The sequence below is a fragment of the Hyposmocoma kahamanoa genome, unplaced genomic scaffold, assembly GCF_003589595.1.
Source record: "Hyposmocoma kahamanoa isolate Upper Pololo Valley unplaced genomic scaffold, ASM358959v1 64, whole genome shotgun sequence".
Taxonomy (NCBI): Eukaryota; Metazoa; Arthropoda; class Insecta; order Lepidoptera; family Cosmopterigidae; genus Hyposmocoma; species Hyposmocoma kahamanoa.
The window spans coordinates 3071126-3095219 of NW_020653852.1; the positions used below are offsets into that span (position 1 = coordinate 3071126).

Below are 24094 nucleotides of genomic sequence, written 5' to 3' on the forward strand. Positions count from 1 at the left end.
CCATTACTGTTCGTGATAGTAAATCCTTAGCAATTTTCAAAATGTGAGTTTCAGAGCACTATTTATAATCTGTTTCATCCATTTTATAAGTATTATACTTAGTACGAAATATGTATTATGTAAGTGTTTATATAGTTTTAATAATTCAAAGTTTTGGATATATTTTTTTTCATTACATAATATTTGTTTTGTTGTGCACGTAAACAAGTTGTTGTAATTATTGTCTCCTATATTCAGGTCTGCAGGAAGAAATTTCTGTTAGATATAAGCTGTACCTCTTGTTTGTCTTTTCCTTGTTACTAAATGTATTTTTATGTTTTCTTGTGTGTGATAAATGATAAAATAAAGAAATAAATAAAATGAAAACTTTGATATAAAATGAAAAAAATTGTTTGTCATAATACTTAAATTATAATACCCCTGTCACAGAACAGTATAGGTACTCCGAATAGTCAATAAGTTACCATCTAATCTGTAAGCTAACACCACCTCAAGAAAGATTTAATGTGCATGATCGATTTAAATAAATATTAATTAGACATAAAATATCAATTAAATAAATATTTTTACAAAATTACTCGACCTTATTGAAAATATCGAATTAAAATAAAATGTCTTTTTTTAGATTTTGTGACAGAGCTGAAAGAGCTGAAAATAAAATATTAGTAAAAAAAACTTTTTCAACTTACGTAACATGAAAAAGTAGTTTTTACTACGTCTGTAGTATAATCTGTCAATTATAATTTCATAGATCATATCACAAAGGCGCTCTTTTAAGTTCTGAATCAAAACTATACTACTCGCTATATTAACTGAAAAATTCATTAAAGTTCTGTGTATAGATCTTTAACGAAATATCTTAAAAATCTTTTTAAAAAAGAACGTCGTGTTTTTGCTAATTATAATTTCAAATATGGCGCTACTCAAACGCTTTACTGTTTCCTTCTTGGTTAAATTGGCCTAAAGCTCTTGCAACTGGGCCATAAACTATTATAAAAAGAAACATAGGTTAAACTCAAAGCGATACTTGACCACTTCTATTCAAAAGTATTGTATTCTATCATTGTACAATTAGGTCTTAGAATCTCGTATCTTTTACTTAGACCGGCAAAGCCTCGTGGCTTAAACACAATGCTCGGTTTTAAGAACCTGTAATAAGCACCGATTGCATAAAATACCATTCTATACTCTTTCTAGACGAGTTGACGCCAACGCGTCCTCTCTTGTGCGATCTCCTCCGTGCGTGTAAGGTGCGGAGGTCTTTTGCCGCTTCCTCCGTCCATAGGTATTTGAGCCACCCAACCGGTCGTCGACCACTAGGACGTAGCATGAAATTTACCAGAACGCAAAATTAATCACAAATCACTCGACAAACCTGTTTTAGTAGGAAATCAAAACCACCATGAAAAAACGACAGTCGATTAGACCTACAAAAAAAATATTACGGATAAAACTTTTGAAAAAACACTGCATTGTTCTCATGTACCGTTAAATGTGCCGGAGTGTGTACCTATGCAATTTCACCGTTTCGTTCAAGTGACTATACGTAACACCTTTCAGTCAGTCTCGTTGAACTCTTTAGTAGCAGCATACCTCCTTGCGAAAGAGTTCGTCCAGGGAAGTACCTTGCCTATTTCTACCTATATAATTAACATTGCTGCGTTCCGCTTCTGAAGGATAAGGGTGCTGGTGAAATCACAAGCATAATAAGACCATGATTATATGCTTGTGATTTCACCAGCACCCTTATCCTCATGATCATCAATCATGTATCAATCATGGTCTTATCAATCCCTGTTTCAGGGTGACGGGCGCAATGGCAGTGCCCCTCAGATCTTTGTGATTTAAAGTTCTGAGTCGCGCTGTAACTGTTATGTACATGTGTGTCACTTACAACCAACGCGAAAATGTTTTTGTCCGAAATAACCATTGTTCGAATTTTCATTACACCGAAAGCCGAATTATATCGAAACAGTTATTCTTTCAGTATATGTTGAATGTTTATCGCAAAGACACAATTAGGTTCGGTTAGGTTTAAAAGAAAAATCATTTTCCTCTCAAAATTACTTTCGAGGTCATGAAATTTCGACCAAACGTTATTTCTGGAAAATGTCATTTCGGACTATTAATAGGTAACACAACCAACGAGAACGATTTGTTTGTCTCATCGCTTTGAATCGTAAAAAAATGTGCACCATTTCGCCCTTTCGGTCTTCAGCTTGTCGCAACCGACTGCTGCCTGCATGCCATGCACGCATATCATCACACACTTTACACGTTACACTACGGCTTTGAAAAGGCTGGCACATACTTCCGCCAAAGAATAAGCTTTGCTATCAACCACCTGGGCAGGACGCCCTACATGAATTCGTACCCTTTGTATGATGACAAAGTCACATGTGATCAAAAGTGCTTTTATTAAAGACAGTCATAAAAATAATACGAACAATTTTCCAAAAAAGTTGATTAATTGAATTCTTTGAATCTCTCCTGGAAAGTTGTTGTTTTGCAGATGTGGCCTTATTACACCAAGAATGCGAATTAAAGGCAGGTCTTTTTGTTTTCTCCTATATTAAGCATATCGTATAATATAGGAGAAAACAAAAAGATCAAGATTATATAGAATATTGTGTGGAAGTCCTTAAATCGCCTTCGCACTCAGGTAGGACGCTGCAGAGACACGATGTGTAAATGTGGTTTCAAGGATACTAGTAAAACCCAATGTGACTGCGGTGCTCCAACGCAGTCCATGCAGTACTTACTACCCTTGTAAAATCTGTACAAGGGAATATCTCTACGCGGCCACGGACAGCGCAGTCAAAGTAGCAACTGCCTATTCAGGGTCAATGTAGTCCTAAAAAAAAAGAAGTATAGACACGATAAGAAAAAAAATAATCATATTGAGAGTTCTATTTCTTTTCGTTTAATGCCATATATTTAAAATTGATATGTTTCAAAACGTTCACAAGCTTATTAAGCATCCAAATGTTCCAAAATATTTTTTCAATAAAAGTCTTCGTCAAAATAAAAGTCTAAGTTAAAGTTTAATTAAAATAAAAGTCTTCGTCAGCTTATACGCATCCACTGCTGGACATGTCTCCCCTGAGTACGCCAAATCTCACGATCTTGTGCCGTCGTCATATAGTTGCTGCCGGCCACTTTTCTCAGGTCGTCCGTCCATATTGCCGCAAGGCATATTAAACTACGTCTACAATGACGTGGTCGACGCTCCAAGTAAAAGTCAATAATAAACTTTATTTCATAAGTAAGCAAATTACACTTAATATAACTTAATCCGAAGATCCTAGAACAATCTACTATTGAAAAGTTAAACATACCGTATAATATGTACGACAGAAAGATTCATCACCCTTCCAAGGCCTGCGATGCAGGGTTTCCTTAGTGCGGGGCTATGAGTGTGTACCTTTAAAACTAAAGTTAAAACTTCCACAAAAACGAATAATGCAAGTACCGAATGCGCGTACCTTATTCCAGCGTAACTGTAAGGTATGTCAGTAATCTTATAAAATGATAGTTTGATAACTGACAAGTGGATTTATTTCCTTGATTACTGATAATGATACATTTTGATAGATTGACGATTGCAATGAGTACACTGCGCGACGGTTGATCGTAAACTGATTTAAATTACAACAATACCTATGGCGTAAAGTGCTGATGGAGTGCATGGTCGAGTTTTTGAAATTTGAATAGTCAGATAAAAAGTAGCCATTTAGTCGGTTTTTTTTTTAAAAAAAACTAGATTTAATCCATCTGCCATCCAAAAGTTATAAGGATGTTTTGCTGTCCACATTGGAATATACTTATTCCGGCGGCACCTTTTTGAATCTCGAGAAACACAGCTTCTAGCTTAGATCTGATTGCACTCAGAAAAAATCGTGAATTAGCCGGTTCTAGTCGTCAAATTTTAAAATTAGTCGCTCCTTTGAAGATACAACCGATTATACAACCAGGGAAGCCTTGTGTCGCGAGTGCCATGGATACACACATAGATAACCACAAATTACACCCAAACTCACAAGAGAAATAAATGTAGGCCATACAAATATTTCTCCCGGCCCGAGAATCGAACCCGGGGCCTCTGCGTGGCAGATCAGTATGGTAGTCGTTCGGTTCGAGACAGTTAAATAGGTCTGCAGAAGCTGTACAATAACCTTTAGTATAAAGTGTTTGTTTCACTATAGTTTTAAACCTTGTGAATGGCAAGTATTTCTGCAGGTAACGAATTGTTAAATTGGCTATATTAACATGTTAGTTTCTTCCGGTTACGGTGTTCATTAACGTTATTTCATTTAAATTTCTATAGCCAATAAGGTATTGAATAATTTGAATGCTTCGTCTCTATTATTTAATAGGTAGTTGTTTAAGGTCTCGTGGCTGACCGGTCAAAACACCAGCTCGCACGTGATACTTCAATTCCCGATTGAAACAATTGCTTAATTAGTAAGTTTCTTGGGGTAACAACACCAAAGGGTGTATGTACTTTAGATTTTACCACAAACTTCTGCTACAAATATCCTTAGTTGTGAAAAATTATGTCACAAAATAAATTATTTTTAGATTTTAAGGCTTTCGTGGCTACCTTATACAAAGAAGGTAGTCCTTCTATATAAAACTCAAGGGCCGGCAGCTACCTTGCCCAACGCATTAGCATAGCAATACAAAGGGGGAACGCTGCCAGCATCTTGGGCACCTTGCCGCGGGGAACCACGTTTATTCATATAATTTAAAAATCCTACTTTTTCTTTCAAGTTTTTATTGTGTTTTTTACCTTACCTTTATCAAATAAAAATACTATATTTCACGATATGTAAACAGTGTATTTTAAAGTAATAGACATCGACATTATGCTACCTAGTTAGCTGGTCTTTCAAATTACGCGTATTCGCTAAGAAATACTTTTTCGATTTCTACTATCTCAAGTTAAGTTCCAAATTTTGATTTTTTCTATGAAGAAATGTTTAAGTTCTTTTTTTTAAATAAATTATTATATTTTTATAATCAAGAAAATGATGATTAGGCCCATTCTACACAATGATTGGTGTCTCAATTCTGTGGAGGACCAACCCGATACAATTTGAAACTCACAATTTTCCTACCTCGCTACAGCTCAGCATCCACACGTATCTTACGGCTGATGCAATAGACGCTTGGTATTGGTAGACGAAGCGTCTGGCCACACGTCTAGTAACGTGTGTTGAAAGCTAGTATGTCGAACTAGGACAGGTAGGAGATTTTTCAATCACTCGATAAGTAATTCTGTCGTGTCAAACCAATACACTGTAAAGTCGCATACAGTGTATGATTTCTCTAGGTCTTAATCCATACCCTGACATTTCAACTTTGGAGGTTTTAGTGTTTTTGAACGAGATATTAAAAACTAAAATCCACTTAAGTTATAATATTTAGAAATTATTTTGACGTAACGCGGTAGTCTTTTGGTTTGACAACTACAGTGTCGCGGGGCGCCTGAATTGACGAAAACTCTCAGATCGCGCAAATGTCTCAGGAGCGGGGTCTAGTAACGTTTGTCGCGGCTCCAATTTTAATAAATAAATACATAAAATAAATAAAATGTTTTATTCTTCATTTTTAAGGGCGTAGTACAGGGGCGGATGTTTCCATTTAGGCTTGTTAGGTTTAAAATTAACACAGAAATTTTAACAATAAAAAACAACATTCTATCGTGTCAAACTAAAACACTGCAAGAATCAATACAGTGTTTTGTAATTTCATAACAACCAGACTCTTTCGGCTGTTAGCGAGGTAAAAGAAATTTATTATAATTATTAATACAAGATGAATAGCGACATCTCTAGCCCGAGCTGGTAACTGTAAAGGGTGACGAAATACTTTCATAGATTTTTCATAGATGGCGCTACGGCTAAAAAGTCGTTGAAAAACCAAATATAAAGACATGACAACAAGCACCTAGAAAAATTCGTGAGGTCAAAGCGGACCTCACGAATAATTCTACGTAGCAATGTCTGGAGAAAGATACTGATCGAAATTTTAACCTAATACAATAATTCTGTAATATAATTATTAATCTATTAATTTTATTAAGAACATCTATACCAATATATATAAATAATTAGTAATATTTATAATTATAACAAACTAGTGAAGTAGAATAGATGAAGAAGAAAAAGAATTTCACGTAAAAAATAATTGAATATCAATTCAATAAAAATTTAAGTTCAATGAAGACGTGTTAAGAATAATGTAGGAAAAGAAAAGCTTAAATATTAAGACAATAGATAACCACTGACGAAAGATTGGGCATGTAACACGTCTGACATTGTTCTTAAAAAAGAAGATTGAAGGAAAAAGGCCGGAGAAGACCTAGATGAAGATATTTAGATCCAAGTTAGGGTTGTCGATTACTCCACCGACAAGCGCCTAGCTCTAAAATAATTGAATATGAATTCAATAAAAAATTAGAAATTCATTAGTTTTCCAACAGAAATAACTCTCCAAAGTAAAATTACATGGCTAGATAGATTTCTTTAATATCTAATGTACAACGTAAGTTAAGTCTTTTTATGTTATTAACCTCAAAAACTACTTAGTCTCAATTCTGCCAGTGTCCGTTTTCTAGTTTCATAAACGAAGAAAAATCTTTTACGCAGCTTTTTCTCAAAATGCTGTTTTTTGATATTACAGGGTTTTGGTTTGAAGCGGTAGAATTATTAACCGTGGTAGGCTAATGGCTTACTAACGGTCTCTCAAGTAGAGGCCAGAAGGTCCGGGCTCGGACCTCTGAGTTTCTCGGAGCTTATGGGCGAAATTTAATTAGAAAATTACCATGAGCTTTTCGATGAAGGAGAACATAATGATGAAACCAACATGTTGACAAAGTTGTACTACCCTCAGAAAACATGTGAAATCCCTGACCCGCATTGGGTCGGCGTGGCGGACTATGGTCTAAAACCCGCACCTGCCAATAGACCCGTGCACAGCAGTGGGACGTATAAATAGGTTGATAATGATCGATAAGTAAGTGAAAACTGATCGTTAAAAACTTGCCGGTCTATTTTTAAAATGAGCGCTAAAATATAACTTTTAAAATGGCCACAGACAATTTGTCGTTATAAATAATAATAATAACAATTATTGGACATTAAAAATTACAATACCTACAGAATACAGAACAGTAATAGAAGGCACAAAGCACAAGCAGCACTAGTTAACAGCGGACCTCGCACTAAGCTTGTATCGCGGGACCCAATATAGTAGACCACTTATTTTCACAATTACACGTTTCAATTAGTACAAACACACTTTAGTTGCAGAATGAAATGAAATTTGAAATGTCATTAAGTTATAAAACATTATTAATTTGTAAAACTTTACTAAAATATTTAAAGAAATAGAAATATATTAGATTGTTAGAAACATTATTAAGTTACTCTAACATTATCAAAACATCATTTAAAAGTTCTATAAGTTAGCTAGCGACAAAAATCGCACGGACATTTTAGCCAAACCATTATAGTAATTTTTGATTAACGACGAACCGTGCTGTATGGTCCTAATTTTTAGCACCCGTTATGTGTAGGTTTTTTGCGTTCGTTATTACACGAGCGATACAAGAATATATCCCCGATTAGTTCAGGAAAGATTTATTGAGAGTTAATAGGAGTCAAACAGTGATTCATGAGGTTCGTACTTATACACGAGCACGCAATGAGGTAGCTGGTAACAACAGATAAATCAAACAGACCTCTTAGCACGGTAGTCATGTTTTATTATTATAATACCAAGTGAAGGGACGAACAAGTCGTGCACCTGGTGGTAAGCGACACGCCTCTCCATGACAGTTGTAGTGCCACTAAGAACTTTACATTGCAAAATTCTTATGGGCACTGCCACTGCGCCCGTCACCTTAGATATAAGTTAACAAGTCCCATGTGCATAATAATGCTTACATTACTGCTTGGCGGCAGAAATAGGTAAGCTGGCAGTAGCTACTACTCTGGACGAACTCGTTTACAAGGAACTATACTGTTAAAAAATACTTACATCATTATTAATACAAAGATCGAACACTCAGAAAATACACTCAGAAAAAATTCCTTCGATCCGATCTGGCACGGTATGCAAGAAGACGTCGGTCGAATCCGACCGGATCGAAGGAATTTTTTCTGAGCGTATTTTCTGAGTGTTCGATCTTTGTATTAATAATTATAACAAACTAGTGGAGTAATTTCACAAAAAATAATTGAATATCAATTCAATAAAAAATTTAATTAATACTTACATCGTTTAACAACAGTTAGTTTATATTTAACTGCCTCCGTGGCCGAACGGTTACCATGCCGGACTGCCACGCAGAGGTCCCAGGTTCGATTCCTGGGCCGGGCGAAATATTTGTATGACCTACATTTATTTCTCTCGTGAGTTTGGGTGTAATTTGTGGTTGTCTATGTGTGTGTCCATGGCACCCGCGACACAGGGTTTCCCTAGTGCGGGGCTATGTTGAGTGTGTGCGTTATTATTATTATTATTATTATTATATATATAGGGTTTTTTTTTAATAGGACAGCATGCGGTAATCCGCAACCATAGAAGATACAAGGAAAAAAGACTTAATGGTTCCTAAGACTTGCAAAGAATTTTAAAAGGTCGGCCCCCATAGGTGCGAGTCTGGATTAGAATCCACGCCCACTGAAAGAAATTGCCTCCGTGGTCGAACGGCTACCATGCCGAATTGCCACGCAGAAGTCCCAGGTTCGATTTCCGGCCCGGGAGAAATATTTGTATGGCCTACATTTATTTCTCTCGTGAGTTTGGGTGTAATTTGTGGTTGTCTATATGTGCGTCCATGGCACCATGACACAGGGTTTCCTTAGTGCGGGGCTGCGTTAAGTGTTGTTATTAAAAAAACCAAGTAACGGGACGAACAAGTCGTGCGCCTGATGGTAAGCGACACGCCTATCCATAACAGTTGCAGTGCCATTCAAATATTTAAATTGCAAAGATCTTATGTTATCATGAGACTTAAGTTGACAGGTCCCTTGTGCCTGTAATTTTATCAGCACCCTTACCCTTCTTAACCGGATTACGGAACGCAGTAATGCTCACATTACTGCTTGCAGCTCTACTGCTACTATGAGTAAGCACTTACGAGTTTGTCTATGCGTTTGTTACAGATCTTTCATTTTGGTTGTAACGGGTTTTTTCTGTGAGAAATCTACGAACAATTAAAAAAAAAAATTATATGTATAGTCATTGACTTACAAATAAATGGACGACGGGTCTAATACAAAAACCACGAAAAAAATGTCCCAAGTCAACCTATTCGAAATTTAAATTGTTATGTCATCGCAGTATCGCGCTGTCCGTAGAACAAATGAAGACTAAAGCGGAGTGTCGCGCTCTGTATACGATTTTAGCGCCTTACAAGTGCGGACACTTTTTAGCGCGGACCCGACGTCCATATAATTGTAAGTCAATGTGTATAGTATAATAATTATGGCTACCTGTCGATATTACATTTTCATAACCTCGAAAGTAATTTTGAGGGGAAAATGTTTGATGATAGGTTACCATAATTATACTTATATATAACATCGACGCTGGAAAGGCAAAACGTCTAACGTGAATTTGTAATTTTTTTTAAACATGACGTGATGAACAAGTCGTGCGCCTGATGGTAAGCTACACGCCTGTCCATAACAGTTGCTACAGTACTCAGAGCTTTAAATTGCAAAAGCTATACCCGTCACATTTGAGACATAAGTTGACAAGTCCCATATACCTGTAATTTCACCAATACATAGGAGACTCTAAATTGTTATCTATTTGTTATATGGAAAACTAGACATTTTCAGCTTTTCTGTATATAAAATAAAGTTACAATTATGATTTTTATTTTCTTAAAAAAATATATTAAATAGTCCTCGTATAATATTTTCGAAATGCACGATGTACGTTTTGCCTTTCCAGGGTCGATATAGATAATTATACAATTTTATTTAAAAATTATTCCGATTTCCTTGAATGAGTTGTCGGTTTTGTAAGGTGTGTATAATTTTCCAAGCCCATTCAACAATGCAATATCATTCAGCGACATTATGAGTCAGATTGTTAAAATCAACACTAACACACTGATTTCCCGAGGAAGTTTCCGTGGGAAAAACTCTACATTACCTACCGTTGAATGTTGCTGACGTCTCGCATTTGAAATAGTCTCATTAGTATTTATTAGAACAGTTGTTCGAGGAATAATTTATGGTGCAACCACATTATATCGATCTACCTAATCAATGCCTATAAGATATATTCTTAAAATAGAATTTACACTATAGACTTTAGGACTTTCGTGGTTATTCACGAAATGATTAGGAAAAGAAACCCTTTATTTGGATAAAAAAGGGCATGTCAGAGCTCCTTGTGAAAGAGTTCGTCCAGGGATATACTGCCACCTTACCTATTTCTGCCGCCCAGCAGTTATGTGAGCATTACTACGTTTGGGTTTTGAAGGGTAAGAGTGCTGGTGAAATTACAGGCACATAAGACTTATTAACTTGTGTCTCAGGGTGACGAACGCAGTGGCAGAACCCTTTAGATCTTTGCGATTTAAAGCTCTGAGTGGCACTACAACTGTTAGGAATAGGCGTGTCGCTTACCATCAGGCGCACGACTTGTTCGTCCCGTCACTAGGTTTGAAAAGAAACTTAAATAAATAAAAAGTTTAAATTAGGGTGCTACTAATGTATGCAATTCGTGTCCTTATCACATTATTTGATTAAGTTTTAAAGTGTACAAACCCACTATTAATGTAACACGGTTTCCTACTTCCTACAATTCTTATCTTAATAGCGGTATTAACAAAATCTCTTTAATTTTAATAAATAAAGTAATACTTTATATGTAATACAAATAGAGGAATTTGTAAACATTAAAAACACTTTTCCATAAGAAATGTTCCATAAAAACTTATTTCGGATCAGAATGGACCTGTAAAAAGGTTTCGAAATATTGGTTTGTTTCAAATAAAAACTACATATAGGTACGCAATTTAGAGCCTAACCCACGGCGCGGCGGTTTTTATACTGTAGTGAATCGATTCAAACGCGCGTAAACATCGAATTGCAAGCAAGAAGTTTATTATACTGGAGTTTACTCTTAGAATTTCATGTAGTTGCTTCATATGAAAAACTAACTGAAATTAACAAACAAAATTAAAAATAAAACTGTCTCGTATCAAAATGCGCGATACATACGCGCTACAATGCTTCTGCTACGTCCATTGACTTACAAATAAATGGACGACGGGTCTAATACAAAAACCACGAAAAAAATGTCCCAAGTCAACCTATTTAAACGTAGTGACATGTAAAGGAATATGTAAAAGCTAAAACGTTGAATTTAAATTGTAATGTCATCGCAGTACTGTCCAATTTTGCTTGCTTCGCGTTCAGTCGAACAAACGAAGACTAAAGCGTGAATGACGCTCTGTATACGAATTTAACGCCCTATAAGTTCGGACACTTTTTAGTCATATAATTGTAAGTCAATGGCTGCGTCAAATAAAATACACGCGTGCATAGTCTCATATTGCAGTGATGATTCGTTTTTTTACCGAAAAATTTTGCATCTCCTTTCCTGTAGTCGATTAATAAAACATTCCCCTGGAAATCACCATAACAATAATGCCGTCATATTGCATGATATTGTACATAATTCATAATACGCATAATCTATTATGGCATCAGATTTTTTCAGATTAATCTGTTGATCTGATGATAACAACCAAACTGACGTCATATCTCTTATCAGGTAAAGGAATTCCTAACCAAGCAGCTTACTAAAACTGTATATTTCCATCAAATTTAATATACCGGTCTGCATAGAGCTGATAAATTAAAAACTAAGAACATTCAAAATGGAAGCATTATTTTTAAAGTAGAATCTGCATTCCGGTTTTGAAGGGTAAGGGTGCTGGTGAAATTACAGGCACAAGAGACTTGTCAACTTAATTATGTCCCAGGGTGACTGGCGCAGGGTGGTGGCATCTCTTTCGATCTTTGCGTTTTAAAGCTCTGAGTGGCACTGCAACTGTTATGAACAGGTGTGTCGCTTACCATCAGGTGCACGACTTGTTCGTCCCGTCACTTGATATTATAAAAAGAATTTCCCTGGGCGAACTCTTTCTTTTCTCTACTGCTATTAAAATATTATTCTTTTGATTTTGGTTTTAATGTATTTTTTTATATTTCATTAATGGAACGAATAAGTCATGCGCGTTATGGTAAACGATGGTTAGATTTTAAGATTTTTCTATGCCCATCAGTTACTTAGTCTCAAAGTAGGTGATAGAAATTATTCACCAAGTTTTACAATATACCTCAATACTCGTAAATAGTATCATATTGTAGAAATGTAGAATATCACATAAATGTGCCTGGTGTATGTACGGCAAACCTCAATATAAAAGCAATGGATTTCATTTTTTCAATGTTTACCCTCTGGTCTTTGGTCTGGTCTAGTCTGTCCCCGACTCCCGAGCACTGACCAGAGGTCCCGGAGTTGATTCGCCGGTCGGGAGAAATATTTGTATGTAATTAAGTTTTATTAAATGTAAAGGATATTTCACCACCATTATGATCAACAATTTTATTTTTTTGACCCCACTAGTTTGTTATGATTATTAATAACAAAAATAGAACACTTGGAAAAAATCCACTTCGATCCGGTGGGATTCGAACCAACGTCTCCCAGCAAACCGTGACAGACGCTATGTTAACTAAGCCACAGAACGAATGTTTCCACGTGTTTGTTGCAGATCTTTGTTTCGTTTTTTAACAACTATTTGCAATAGCGCCATCTGTGAGAAATCTATGAATGTTTTTTCTACACTCAAGTCAATCGGATCGTATCGTAATGATTTTTTTTCTAAGCGTTCGATATTTGTTTAATAATAATATTTGTGTGGTTTACATTTATTTCTCTCGTGAATTTGAGTGTAATTTGTAATTGCAAAACGATGCAGGGTGTCTATATTGCGGGGCTATGAGTGTGTGCGTAATATATACATAGGTACTCTAACTAAAACGGACTCTCCTCTAAAACCACTGCACGTGTTCCTGAACACGTATAACTTCCCACCTCGTAAAAGTGTCATACCAAAAATGTCAAAAAGTCGTAACTCCCCATACGCGGCTTTTGACTAACAAGCTTTTCACTCGTGACGTCGACGACCAAGCGGGCGTGTAGTCCGAGTCCACCAATGAGAACGATTGTCGCCTCATTATATACCACCAGAATGAGCCTCAGTGCCGCAAACTCTGCTCGCAAGCTGGCCCGGACGGTCGCCATCCGCGTCTCAAAGTTACACTCGTGAAAGTGTTTGTGCTCGTCTTTCGAAAAAGTGAGTACATTTTATCTTCATCAGACGAAATTTATCTCTTTTTGATGTCACGATTTGTGAATGATCAGAGTGGCCTCGGAATATGAAGTAAGCGATTCTAAAAAAGAATTTTCCTTTTACAATATGCATGTAACACTTTTCCGTTCTTTTTCATTAAATCGAACACAAATTTTAAAAATTCTAATTTAAAATCTCGATTCCAAGTTAACTCTGATATTTTTAATTGTTGCGTTCTTTATTTGCTTTTAGAATGAAATAAATGTATATTTTTTAAATTAAAATTCTCAATATTTCAGTTTCTGCAATTTGAGTAGTTCACATTTAACTATAAAAATTGCAATAAAAACTTTCATAATTTAAAAATTTTACTTTTTTACTTTAATAATTTCTACACTTACATCGATTGCAAAAAATATATCTTATTTTAAAATTAAAGTGCATTTTGCAGTTAAATCAATAATTAATATATTGAAAAGATTATCGTGGATTTGTGTCTTTATTTGTTTTACGTAAATAATTTTCAACGGTTCTTTTTCGAATCGCAAAAAAGGAAATAAAAAATGATTTCGATACGATAAACCGACCTTGAAATGTCAAGATGCATACGATACTTCCTTTTGGTTTTTCCGCAAGTCAACGTTACGATTCTTAACTTTTATTACCTTACCAATTTATCATTAATTAGAATATATTTATTTATTTAACAATTATTCCCCATTTTTTTAATTTTTTTTTTTAGATTTAGAATTTAAAAGCAGAATCAGACTTCATTGGTCGTATTATGATAATTAAAAATATGAAAGAATATGAACTTTTTTGTTCTACAGCATTTTCAAGATACTAATTACCTTTATTATCAATTTTCGAGTATTTACATTTTTAGTGATTGTTAGGGAACCTGAGACACGAGGTTGAGTGCATGTAATTTCACTAGCAAGCACCGTCACGCTTCAAAATCGGAACGCTGTATTGCTCACAATACTGCTTGGCGGCAGAAATAGGTAAGGTGGCTGTAATTCCTTGGACGAATTCTTTCCCAAGGAACTCTACTTCTACTAAAAGAAGGAAGGAAGTACTGCCATCTTACCAATTTCTGCCGCCAAGCAGTAATTAGAGCATTATAAAGGTGCTGATGAAATTACTGGCACGTGGAACTTGTCAACTTATGTCTCTTCTCTAAATGACGGGCACAGTGACTGTGCCCCTGATCTTTATGATTTAAAGCTCTGAGAACACTGCAGTTGTCCGTCCCGTAACTTTGAAAGAGTTTCTCCGCGCTCCTTGTGGAAAGAGTTTCTTCGACTTTTTTGAAGTAAATTTAAAAGCAGTACTAAGTTTCCTTTGCACTATGATATTGGGTTTGAAAATAATGTCAACAGGCCTATTAAAGGCTGACAACGCATAGGATTTGATGTTGAGGTGTCCACGAGTGAACCACCAACTTAACATTAAAAAAAACTGAAATCGCAAAGTTCGCCGTAACCATCGGACTTGTAAAAATCCCGAAACGTCGTTTTTAAAAAACCAATATGCGCGTTAAAACCTAAAAACTCATCTCGCTGATGCAAATGGGGCGATGCATAGTCACCAAACTTAGTGCGAAGACGGTTGCTGCAGCTTTTCACCGTTCTAATCCCTGTGGCGGCAACTTTAATTTCTAAGTTACGTGCTTAACATTAGTATTGTTTAATATTCTCTCGTTACGGTAAAGGATGACATTGCGAAACCTGCACGTTGAAAACGATTTAAAACCAAATTGGGCAAAAGTTTATACATCCCACTGTCGGGTCTTCGAGGCGAGGATTTAAGCCGTAGTCCGTCACGCTGCCCCAATGCGGGTTGGGGACTACACACATTTTCCGACGGTTGTGAACCTTTTTCGATTCTGTTTTCGTTCATCGAAAAACTCATGGTTAATTTGAAATAAAATTTCGCACATAAATTCCGAGAAATTCAGAGGTACGAGACTGGATTCGAACCCACGGCCTCTGCTTGAGAGGCAGTAGGTCAAACCATTAGGCTACCACGGCTTCCGGTCATTTTGCTTTGAAATATTTTTCAAGACGCCAAAGTTTCCTTAACAAAATTAATAGTACTACGTTACAACCAAATAGCTTTTCTTAGCATATTAGTTTATCGTTTAAAAACGATAACAAACAGGTGTTCAATGCATTGGGTAATTATGCCTGTAGTCACATCTATCCTATAGTTGGCAACCTCGCCTTATGTTACACAATTAAGGACTATTAACTGTTAGTTCATTGATTAACAAAAGTAATATAGATTTGATCTTAAATATTCCGTACGAATAGTGAAGTCTTGGCGATCTTTCGTAACGGCCTATGTCCATCAGTGGACGTCTGGCTGATAGGATGATTATGGTTCGGTATAAATATCATTTTCCGTTACTTTTCTCTTAACGGGCATTTTTCGGGTTAGTTTTTTTTTGCCTAAATTTGGTGGCAATTTTTATTGTTTCAATATTCTCATGGAGTATTTTTTATATTCGAGTGTAATATTCTGAAATATGATATAATATAATATGATATAATTATATGATATAATTATATGATATGATATAATTTTTAAGCTTTTTAAATGTGAAGATGTTTGATAACCATAATATTCAATTATTTTTCACCACGAGTATGTTATAATTAATACAAAGATCGAACATTTGGAAAAAAACTGGCTGACTGAAGAAATACATTTCTCACACTTGGCGCAACGGCAAAAAAGTCGTTAAAAACCAAAAACAACGATCTGCAACAAGCACATAGAAATTCCGCTAGTTCGTTCCGTGACTTAGTTGGCATAGCGTCTGGCAAGGTTGGCTGGAAAACGTTGGTTCGAATCTAGCCGAAACGAAGGTATTTTTTCAAAGTGTTCTATCTCTGTATTAATAATTATGATTTAATATTTCATAATAATGTACTCGAACACTTAAATTATAATAATTGCCACCGGAATTAGGTTCAGAAAACTAACCTCAGAATTGCCTAAAACTGTTTTTAGTTTTTGATATTTTTAAACGTAATACGGTTACTGCAAGCAAAAAGCAAAAACCTAAATGGTTTTTGCTAAATTACTTATGTAAAAAAACTTTCAATTTTACTATTGCTATAGTGTACTCAATACATAATGCTTCTCACCGAATTATAGCAACGTTAGAGTGTAAAATTTTTATCATAATTATTTTTACCCCGATTAGGCTTGTTATTCGAAAACTCTTTTTACTTGTCTTTTTTGTTAAAAAATTAGTAATAAATACGACAGACAACTCCCATATTTTGATGTGAATTTTCAGAACATAGTAGTAGAGCTCCTCGTGAAAAAGTTAGTCTGTTAATAAAGATTATCCGCCATTAATCGACTAAACTGGACGATTTATACGTCAGAAAGGTGTGTCAGTTTAGTCAATGTTCAGAGGAAACAACTCTTTATCAATGTCAGATAACATTTGACAAGTGATAACGATGATTGTACAAAAATTTTAGGTCACTCTAACTACTTATCTGTTTCCTAACACCGTGGCTTAGCGTCTATTTATGCCGCCCGGGACCTACCTTAAATTTCCTGCCCCCTTTATTTACACGATTACAGAATTAGTTTTTTTTTTTCATAATATCAAGTGATGGGACGAACAAGTCGTGCGCCTGATGGTAAGCTACACGCCTGTCCGTAACAGTTGCAGTCTCCTCAGAGCAGAGCTTTAAATCGCTAAGATCTGAGGGGCACTGTCACTGCGCCCGTCATCCTGACACATAAATTGACAAGTCCCATGTGCCTGTAATTTTACCAGCACCCTTCAAAACCGGAACCCAGTGACGCTGACATTACTGCTTGGCGGCAGAAATAGGTAACGTGGCAGTAGTTCCCAGGACGAACTCTTTCAAAGGGAGTTCTACTGAGGCCAATATAATTTGCGTTCATTCTTTAGGCGATCACGGACTGTTGGAGTTGACAAGCACCCTGTGTACTAGGGATGCGCATCTTTTACGCATTGTGACGTAAAAACAATCCATAAGTACATACATTCATGATGCGCTACAGAAGGGGCAGCCCTAAACACGTTAAAAAACAAATAATGTGTAGCAAATCACAAAGCCTTTTTTATTATTATATTGCATTTTTCCTATTTTTAAGTTTTTAGCTATCTAACCTGACGAGGTTCACGCAACATTGATTTTATTAAGTACTTTTGCTAATAAATACCTACTAAATTTTGAATTCAATCGCCAACTGACAGTAGGCGTTTTTTCAATACAAAAGACATCAACGATTACACACATCAAAGTATTTCACAGATAAGTAGGCGCATTCTGTCAACAAAATAAATATTGCATCATTCCTAGTAACAAGTAACCCATGGGGCGGTAATTCCGGGAACTTCGTCATTGATAAGAACTCAATGTTGCATTTTAAAATCAAAATGAAACTTATACCAAGGGCGTTACTGTACTATCTGGAAGAAAAACTGTTTGACAAAAATAAATAAATTTAATGAATGTGCTGTACTTAACTTGCGTACATTTATGAGCATTTACACACGGCGACCTATAGCAGCGAGACAAACGCGCGATTGTATCGCGACCGCGCGTGAATCGATGCAGACGCTCGTTTGTTTTTTAAGATACTATGAACAGGATGAACAAATCGTGCGCCTTATTGTAAGCGACTACATAACAGTTGCAGTGCCACTCAGAGCTTTAAATCGCAAAAATCTGAGAGGCACAGCCACCAGGGCCGCCGCTCTGAGACAAACGTTAACAAATCCCATGTGCCTGTAATTTTACCAGCACCCTTCAAAACCGGAACGCTGTAATGTGAACATTTCTACTTGGCGGCAGAAATAGGCGAGGTTTCTCATTCACAAGGAACTACTACCAAATCATCTCATGTTGAATCATTAAATACGTGCGAATGTATCAATGCAAACGTGTCGATGCAGACACGCTCATCGCGACAAAATGGCGGGTAAATCTCCAATACCATAAAACAAAGTGTCGCGATTCAAGGTATTAAGGTTTTCGCGATTGTCACATAGAAGAAATGAAACTATTTTTCGGATTTGAATCGCATAGACGTACGTTTAAATTGTTTTTCTTTAATTTTAAATTTATTTTTTTTTTTAAATCAAACGTTTCAGGCCCTTTGCAAGTCCCATAGACTGACCGGACTAGCAATCACCCAATTTTTTCATTATAGTTACAAAAGTTATTCAATTAAATATCTTATTTTTTTATTTACCAAAGATCATTCAAATTTAAGTTACAAACGCTTTACAAATTATTTTATTTTAAGAATTTAAATATTTAATTTTTTTATTATTTGATATTCAATTATTTTTTATGTGAAGTTACACCACTAGTTTGTTATACCTAATTATTAATACAAAGATCGAACATTCAGAAAAAATTCCTTCGATCCGGCCGGATTCGATTTGTATTAATAATTATAACAAACTAGTGGAGTAATTTCACATAAAAATAATTGAGTATCAATTCAATAAAAAATTAAATACAATGAATAGCGTAATCTGCAGCCAGGACTGGTAGCTGTAAAGGTATCTAACTGGGTGACGAAATACTTAAGATTAAGAAGAAAAAGTCGTTGTAAAACCAAATACAAAGACACGACAACAAGCACATAGAAAAATTCGTGAGGTCCGCTGGTTCGTTCCGTGGCTTAATTGGTATAGCGTCTGCCACGGTATGCTAGAAGATGTCGGTTCGAATCCGGCGGAATCTGAGTGCTCTATCTTTGTACTAATAATTATAATATAAATATTACTAAATTAAATACAATAGTTTAAAAGAAATGAGAAATAAATTAAAAAAGCGGCTATGTCCCATTTGCGACGCTGCCTAAGTCGCGCGTGCTTGTAAAGACATACATCATGTCCACAAAAATGTATAACAAATTACCTGATCTATTAAAAAACGAAACAAATGATAAAGTATTAAAATATAAATGAAATGATTTATTACGATTAAACAAAAGGTTTTTATTATATTAATTGATTACTGGTCGAAAGATTCTAACCCAAAATAACAATGTAAACAGCCTTCTTCTCATCCTCTCCTCCCTTCTAATTTGAAGAGTTTATGATAATATGATATTTTACTATGTAACACCCTTGAACACCATTGTAGAAGATAAAAAAAAGTATTGAATATAACAGCAACGATTAACAACTCCGTTGTAATTGCATCGCTACTAAATCGACTCTGTTGCATCATTTCGACGACTCCGATTATTTTGGGATCGTTGACAAAACCCTATACAGTCAGTATTACAAATATTGCATCACACGTAGGGACCCCCTGAGAGGTCTGTAACCTTTCCGGGAATCGACCCTTACCACGTGACGTTGAAAGTGACTAACTGTATGGGTATTTCCGAAATGGAACACAGCTTACTATTAAATCGCTTGACGTCGGCGGCGCGCGGTTGACTTGTCAGAAATGTTGGACAAAAAAACTCTTGTTCGCTGCCGTTTTACTCATGTTCTAACTTAAAACTATTTGTTATTAAGCCGGTAAGGGGATATTATCTGTTTTTTTTTGTTACTCGCAATTAGCATTAAAACTGTTTCGTCTTTTTTTTAGAATCTTTTTTGGAGTTTTTTTAACGGGACTGACAACGGGAGTAACAATAATGTATACTATAAAGTTGAAATTGTATATAGTCGTCAGAGTAAATATCTCGTATGTGATTTCTATGTAATTTTTCAGGACGAAGGTAAAAATGTGGTGTGAAATGTAGTAAACGCAATAATGTTTGCAGTTTAGCATTTTAATTTGTTAAAGTGTATTTCCTTCAGGTACTTATTATACTTTAATAACGTGTTTGATAAAGAAGCTAATAACATTTTCTTCAACAAAAATCAGTTAAAATTAATTATGTGAAAACGCATATGGGAGGTTTTTTCACTCTAAAGCGACAATGAATAATGTAAATTATTTTTTCATTTTTTTTATCTTTTTCTCATATAATCTGCTTAGTAATGCCATAAGTTTGTATGTATCATTACTATGTTGGAGGACCTGGTGACTGGTACTTTTTTTTATGATAGCATAATTGCGCATTTAACCTCCAACTCACCTGACGGAAAGTGACGATGAGGTCGACGATGGACCATAAATTATGCCTATTCACTTTCGCCTTGAAAAGGCCCAAGGTAAAAATGTTAAAGGCCCATAGCTTGACGCTTCGTACGAATTTCTGGAATATCCACTGGGTGGAACTCCAGGCTACGTCATTACTATTACAAAATGTGTAAAATGTATTAAAATTACTAAGATCTTTATGTAGTTTTTTTATATATATAGTACCAAATGGCGGGATGAACAAGTCATACGCCTGATGGTAAGCGACACGCCTATCCATAACAGTTGCAGTGCCACTCAGACCTTTGAATCTCAAAGATCTTAGGGGCACTGTCACTGCGCTCGTCCGCCCGTTGACAAGTCCCATGTGCCTGTAATTGCGGGAGCACCCTTACCCTTCCAAACCGAAACGCAATAACGCTCAAATTACTACTTGGCGGCAGATATAGGAACTGCCCTCGACGAACTCTTCCACAAGGAGCTCTACTGCCAGTGTAATATTTGTATTTAGTGCAGAAATTATATTATATTATTATGTTATAACGGTCAAATGGCCTTTACACTTTCAGTATTATTAAAAAGCAATTTTGCGTTTTAGATAAAATCTTATCTAATCCATTTTTAACTACATCAGTTTAATAGTCACATATTTATGTAGTTAATGGGAAATTAAAATATAGTTTATTTCCTAATTAAATAAAATTTACTACCTTACGGTTAGATAGATAGATAGATAAAACGTTTATTGTCTTGCATCACACACACAATATTATAATAAAGTAAATTGATTAAAAGAGACACACATAAATCAAAATTAAAACGAAAAAAAAGCGTAAAAACATAATACTAACCTAATCATCAACAGCTTGTGTGTGCTAAAGCAAGCCAAATAGGTCGTGGCTCAGTGCAAAATTTGCTCAAGAGCAAGGCACTGATTTTCAGCCACCACCTGCGAGGGTAGCGCGTTGCGGTGCATCAAAAACAAAAACATTGTGAGGTGAATGTAGCGTGCATATGTTAGTATCACGTGAGAATTATGTACATTATAAAATATTTAAAAAAAAATTAGTAACTGTAAAAAATAAAAATTTGAAAAAAAATAGTAATATAAATTCATAATTGGTATAATTAAAATAAAATAATAATCAGTACTGTAGCGCTGGAGAGCGGAGGGGGTGCGTAGAAATTGAGACGCAGACGGAAAGTGCACAAGGCGTATATTAAATACACGACGAAACAAAAAGGTATGCGGCCAGGGACCCAGACGTATGTCTCACTAGCGTGAAAGCACACAGTTCAGTGCCAAAACCTTAGAATAGCAGTAATAGGACCGAATCGTCTCAACAACTTGAGTGCCGTTCAGTGCCGTATCAATGCTGTAGTGGTAGTATCAATAATTCAAAACATATGAGATTACATATACTATTGGAGTTAACAAAACGATAGCGCGTTTCAGAGTACAACTAATGCCATCTAGCGGTGGCGCGATGGAACTATTGGCGGGTTGAGGTTATAGTTGTTACAGTACTTAATATTGCCGGTTGCCGGTCACTTTACTCCCAGGAAGCATTAAGAAATAAAGAAAATTATATTTTTTTATAACTACCTAACTTGATCATTTCGCTATCGAAAATTGTTACGCTATTACGTAGAAAACACACTGCGAAACATTTCTTCCTTCGTTCATTTGTAAATACACTTCGGAGAAGTAATATATTTATTAATATCATCAACTCGCTATAATTCAAAGTGACTAAGACATTCTGATTATAATTTTTTTATAACTTCAAACAACGAGACGAATTAATCGTGTGTCTGGAGGCCACTGAGTCATCTAACTGGTTGAGGTTCCACTCAGAGCTTTAAATTGCAAAGATCGGAGGGGCACTGCCTCCACACTCGTCATCCTGAGACATGATGTCGGGGATGGTGCAAATACGTGCGTGTAGCATTGGTAAAAGGCGCGTATCTGCAGTAAACCAACTTTTACAGGATTTAACGTTATTACTTTTATTTTCGCACAGTAAGCATTAATTTATGTTGTTTACGGACTTCCAACAATAGATTCCCGTAAATCACTTAAGATTTAATTTGGCCATAAAATTACCGAATCTCATTTTATTTATTTATTTCATACAAACAAGGCATACAAGAGAACATAATACAATTTCTCACCAAACTGCGACAGCGGTTTGTTGGCGAGGTTGCACGCACAATCACAAAACTATAGTATACTCGTACCTAGTACGAGTACATTTAACAAAACCAGTATAGAATTTACCAAATTTACATGCTTTCAAGAAGTATAAGTTTGAAGTTTTTCTTCAATGTGAATTTACTTAACAATTCTATGTCTCTCAAAAAATCGAATTTATTAAATATAATTGACATAATCCAAAGCTTGTTACGTGTAATTGCACCACCCTCAACGATTAGTCGAGTTCCATGTGCCTGTAGCGTTGCCAGCACCCTGCAAAACCGGAAAACAGTAACGCTCACAATATTATTTGACGGTAGAAATAGATACAGTGTCAGTACTTCCCTGAACGAACTCTTTCATAAAGACAAGATCTGTGATTAATAGTGGACAAATAAATAGTCATACTTAGTGGTAGCTCGTGCTAATAACAAAGTATTGCACATGCCACTATTAAGTATAGAAATCTGTTAAGTATTTTACGACGAAATATATACAATTTTTAGTAGCAGAAGAATTCGTCCAAGAAAGTACTGCCTTACCTTACCTATTTCTACCGCCAAAATCAAAGTCAAAAAAGCATTTATTCCATACATTGACTTACAAATAAATGGACGACGGGTCTAATACAAAAACCACGAAAAAAATGTCACAAGTCAACTTATTCGAAATTTAAATTGTAATGTCATCGCAGTATCGCGCTGTCAGTCGAACAAATGAAGACTAAAGCGGAGTTTGGCGCTCTGTATACGATTTTAGCGCCTTACAAGTGCGGACACTTTTTAGCGCGGACCCGACGTCCATATAATTGTAAGTCAATGATTCCATAGGTAAAATTTTTACACTTGAAAACGTCACATTTAAGGTATGCTCGTTCACTATTCTGACTTCCCTGAGAAGAACGAGCAAGAAACTTTAACTCTTTGAATCAAATTTGTGTGGAATCTAGAGCCATGTCGTCTTTCCATGTATCTTTATCGAACACGTAGTCTTCAATTTTAACGTGAGCATTACAGCGTTCCGGTTTGGAAGGGTAAAGGTGCTGGTGCATGTCTCAGGGACCCTAAGATCTTTGCGTGAGCCTGTTATGAATAGGCGTGTCGTTTACCACCAGGCGCACAGCTTGTTCGGCCCAATTCTGATGCTACGAAAACATGCGAAAACTATTAAAAATCATAGGGTACATGATACTTCTAAATGTTGTACAGGGGTCTTATTTCTATTCTGCCGTAACTTTTTAATGTTGAATCCTCCCAGGTGCTAATTTGTCGCATACTTTATGCAATAAAAAAAAACAATTCACAGGTGACCGCCAATATGCAAAATCATCAGATCACCTATTATCCCATCGTAATGTGACATCGAATTAATTCGAATGACTAAAAT

The 24094-nt window shown here is 35.7% G+C and overlaps 1 protein-coding gene across 4 annotated transcripts in view; it reads left to right on the forward strand.

The window, feature by feature from the left end:
* Positions 1-24094, forward strand: part of LOC113230643 (ion transport peptide-like) — a 123267-nt gene that overhangs the window by 50299 nt on the left and 48874 nt on the right. The window contains exon 1 of one of the 4 annotated variants that reach the window (XM_026464647.1): positions 13297-13399. The exons of 2 other annotated variants lie outside the window; for them this stretch is intronic. Coding sequence is in view for 1 of the 2 variants with exons in the window: in XM_026464646.1 (XP_026320431.1) it covers positions 13460-13486 (27 nt within the window). In the remaining variant the exon portion in view is untranslated. Of the gene's footprint in view, positions 1-13296; positions 13400-13451; positions 13487-24094 lie in introns of those variants that run through there. One more of the 4 variants, XM_026464646.1, reaches the window with a different exon arrangement.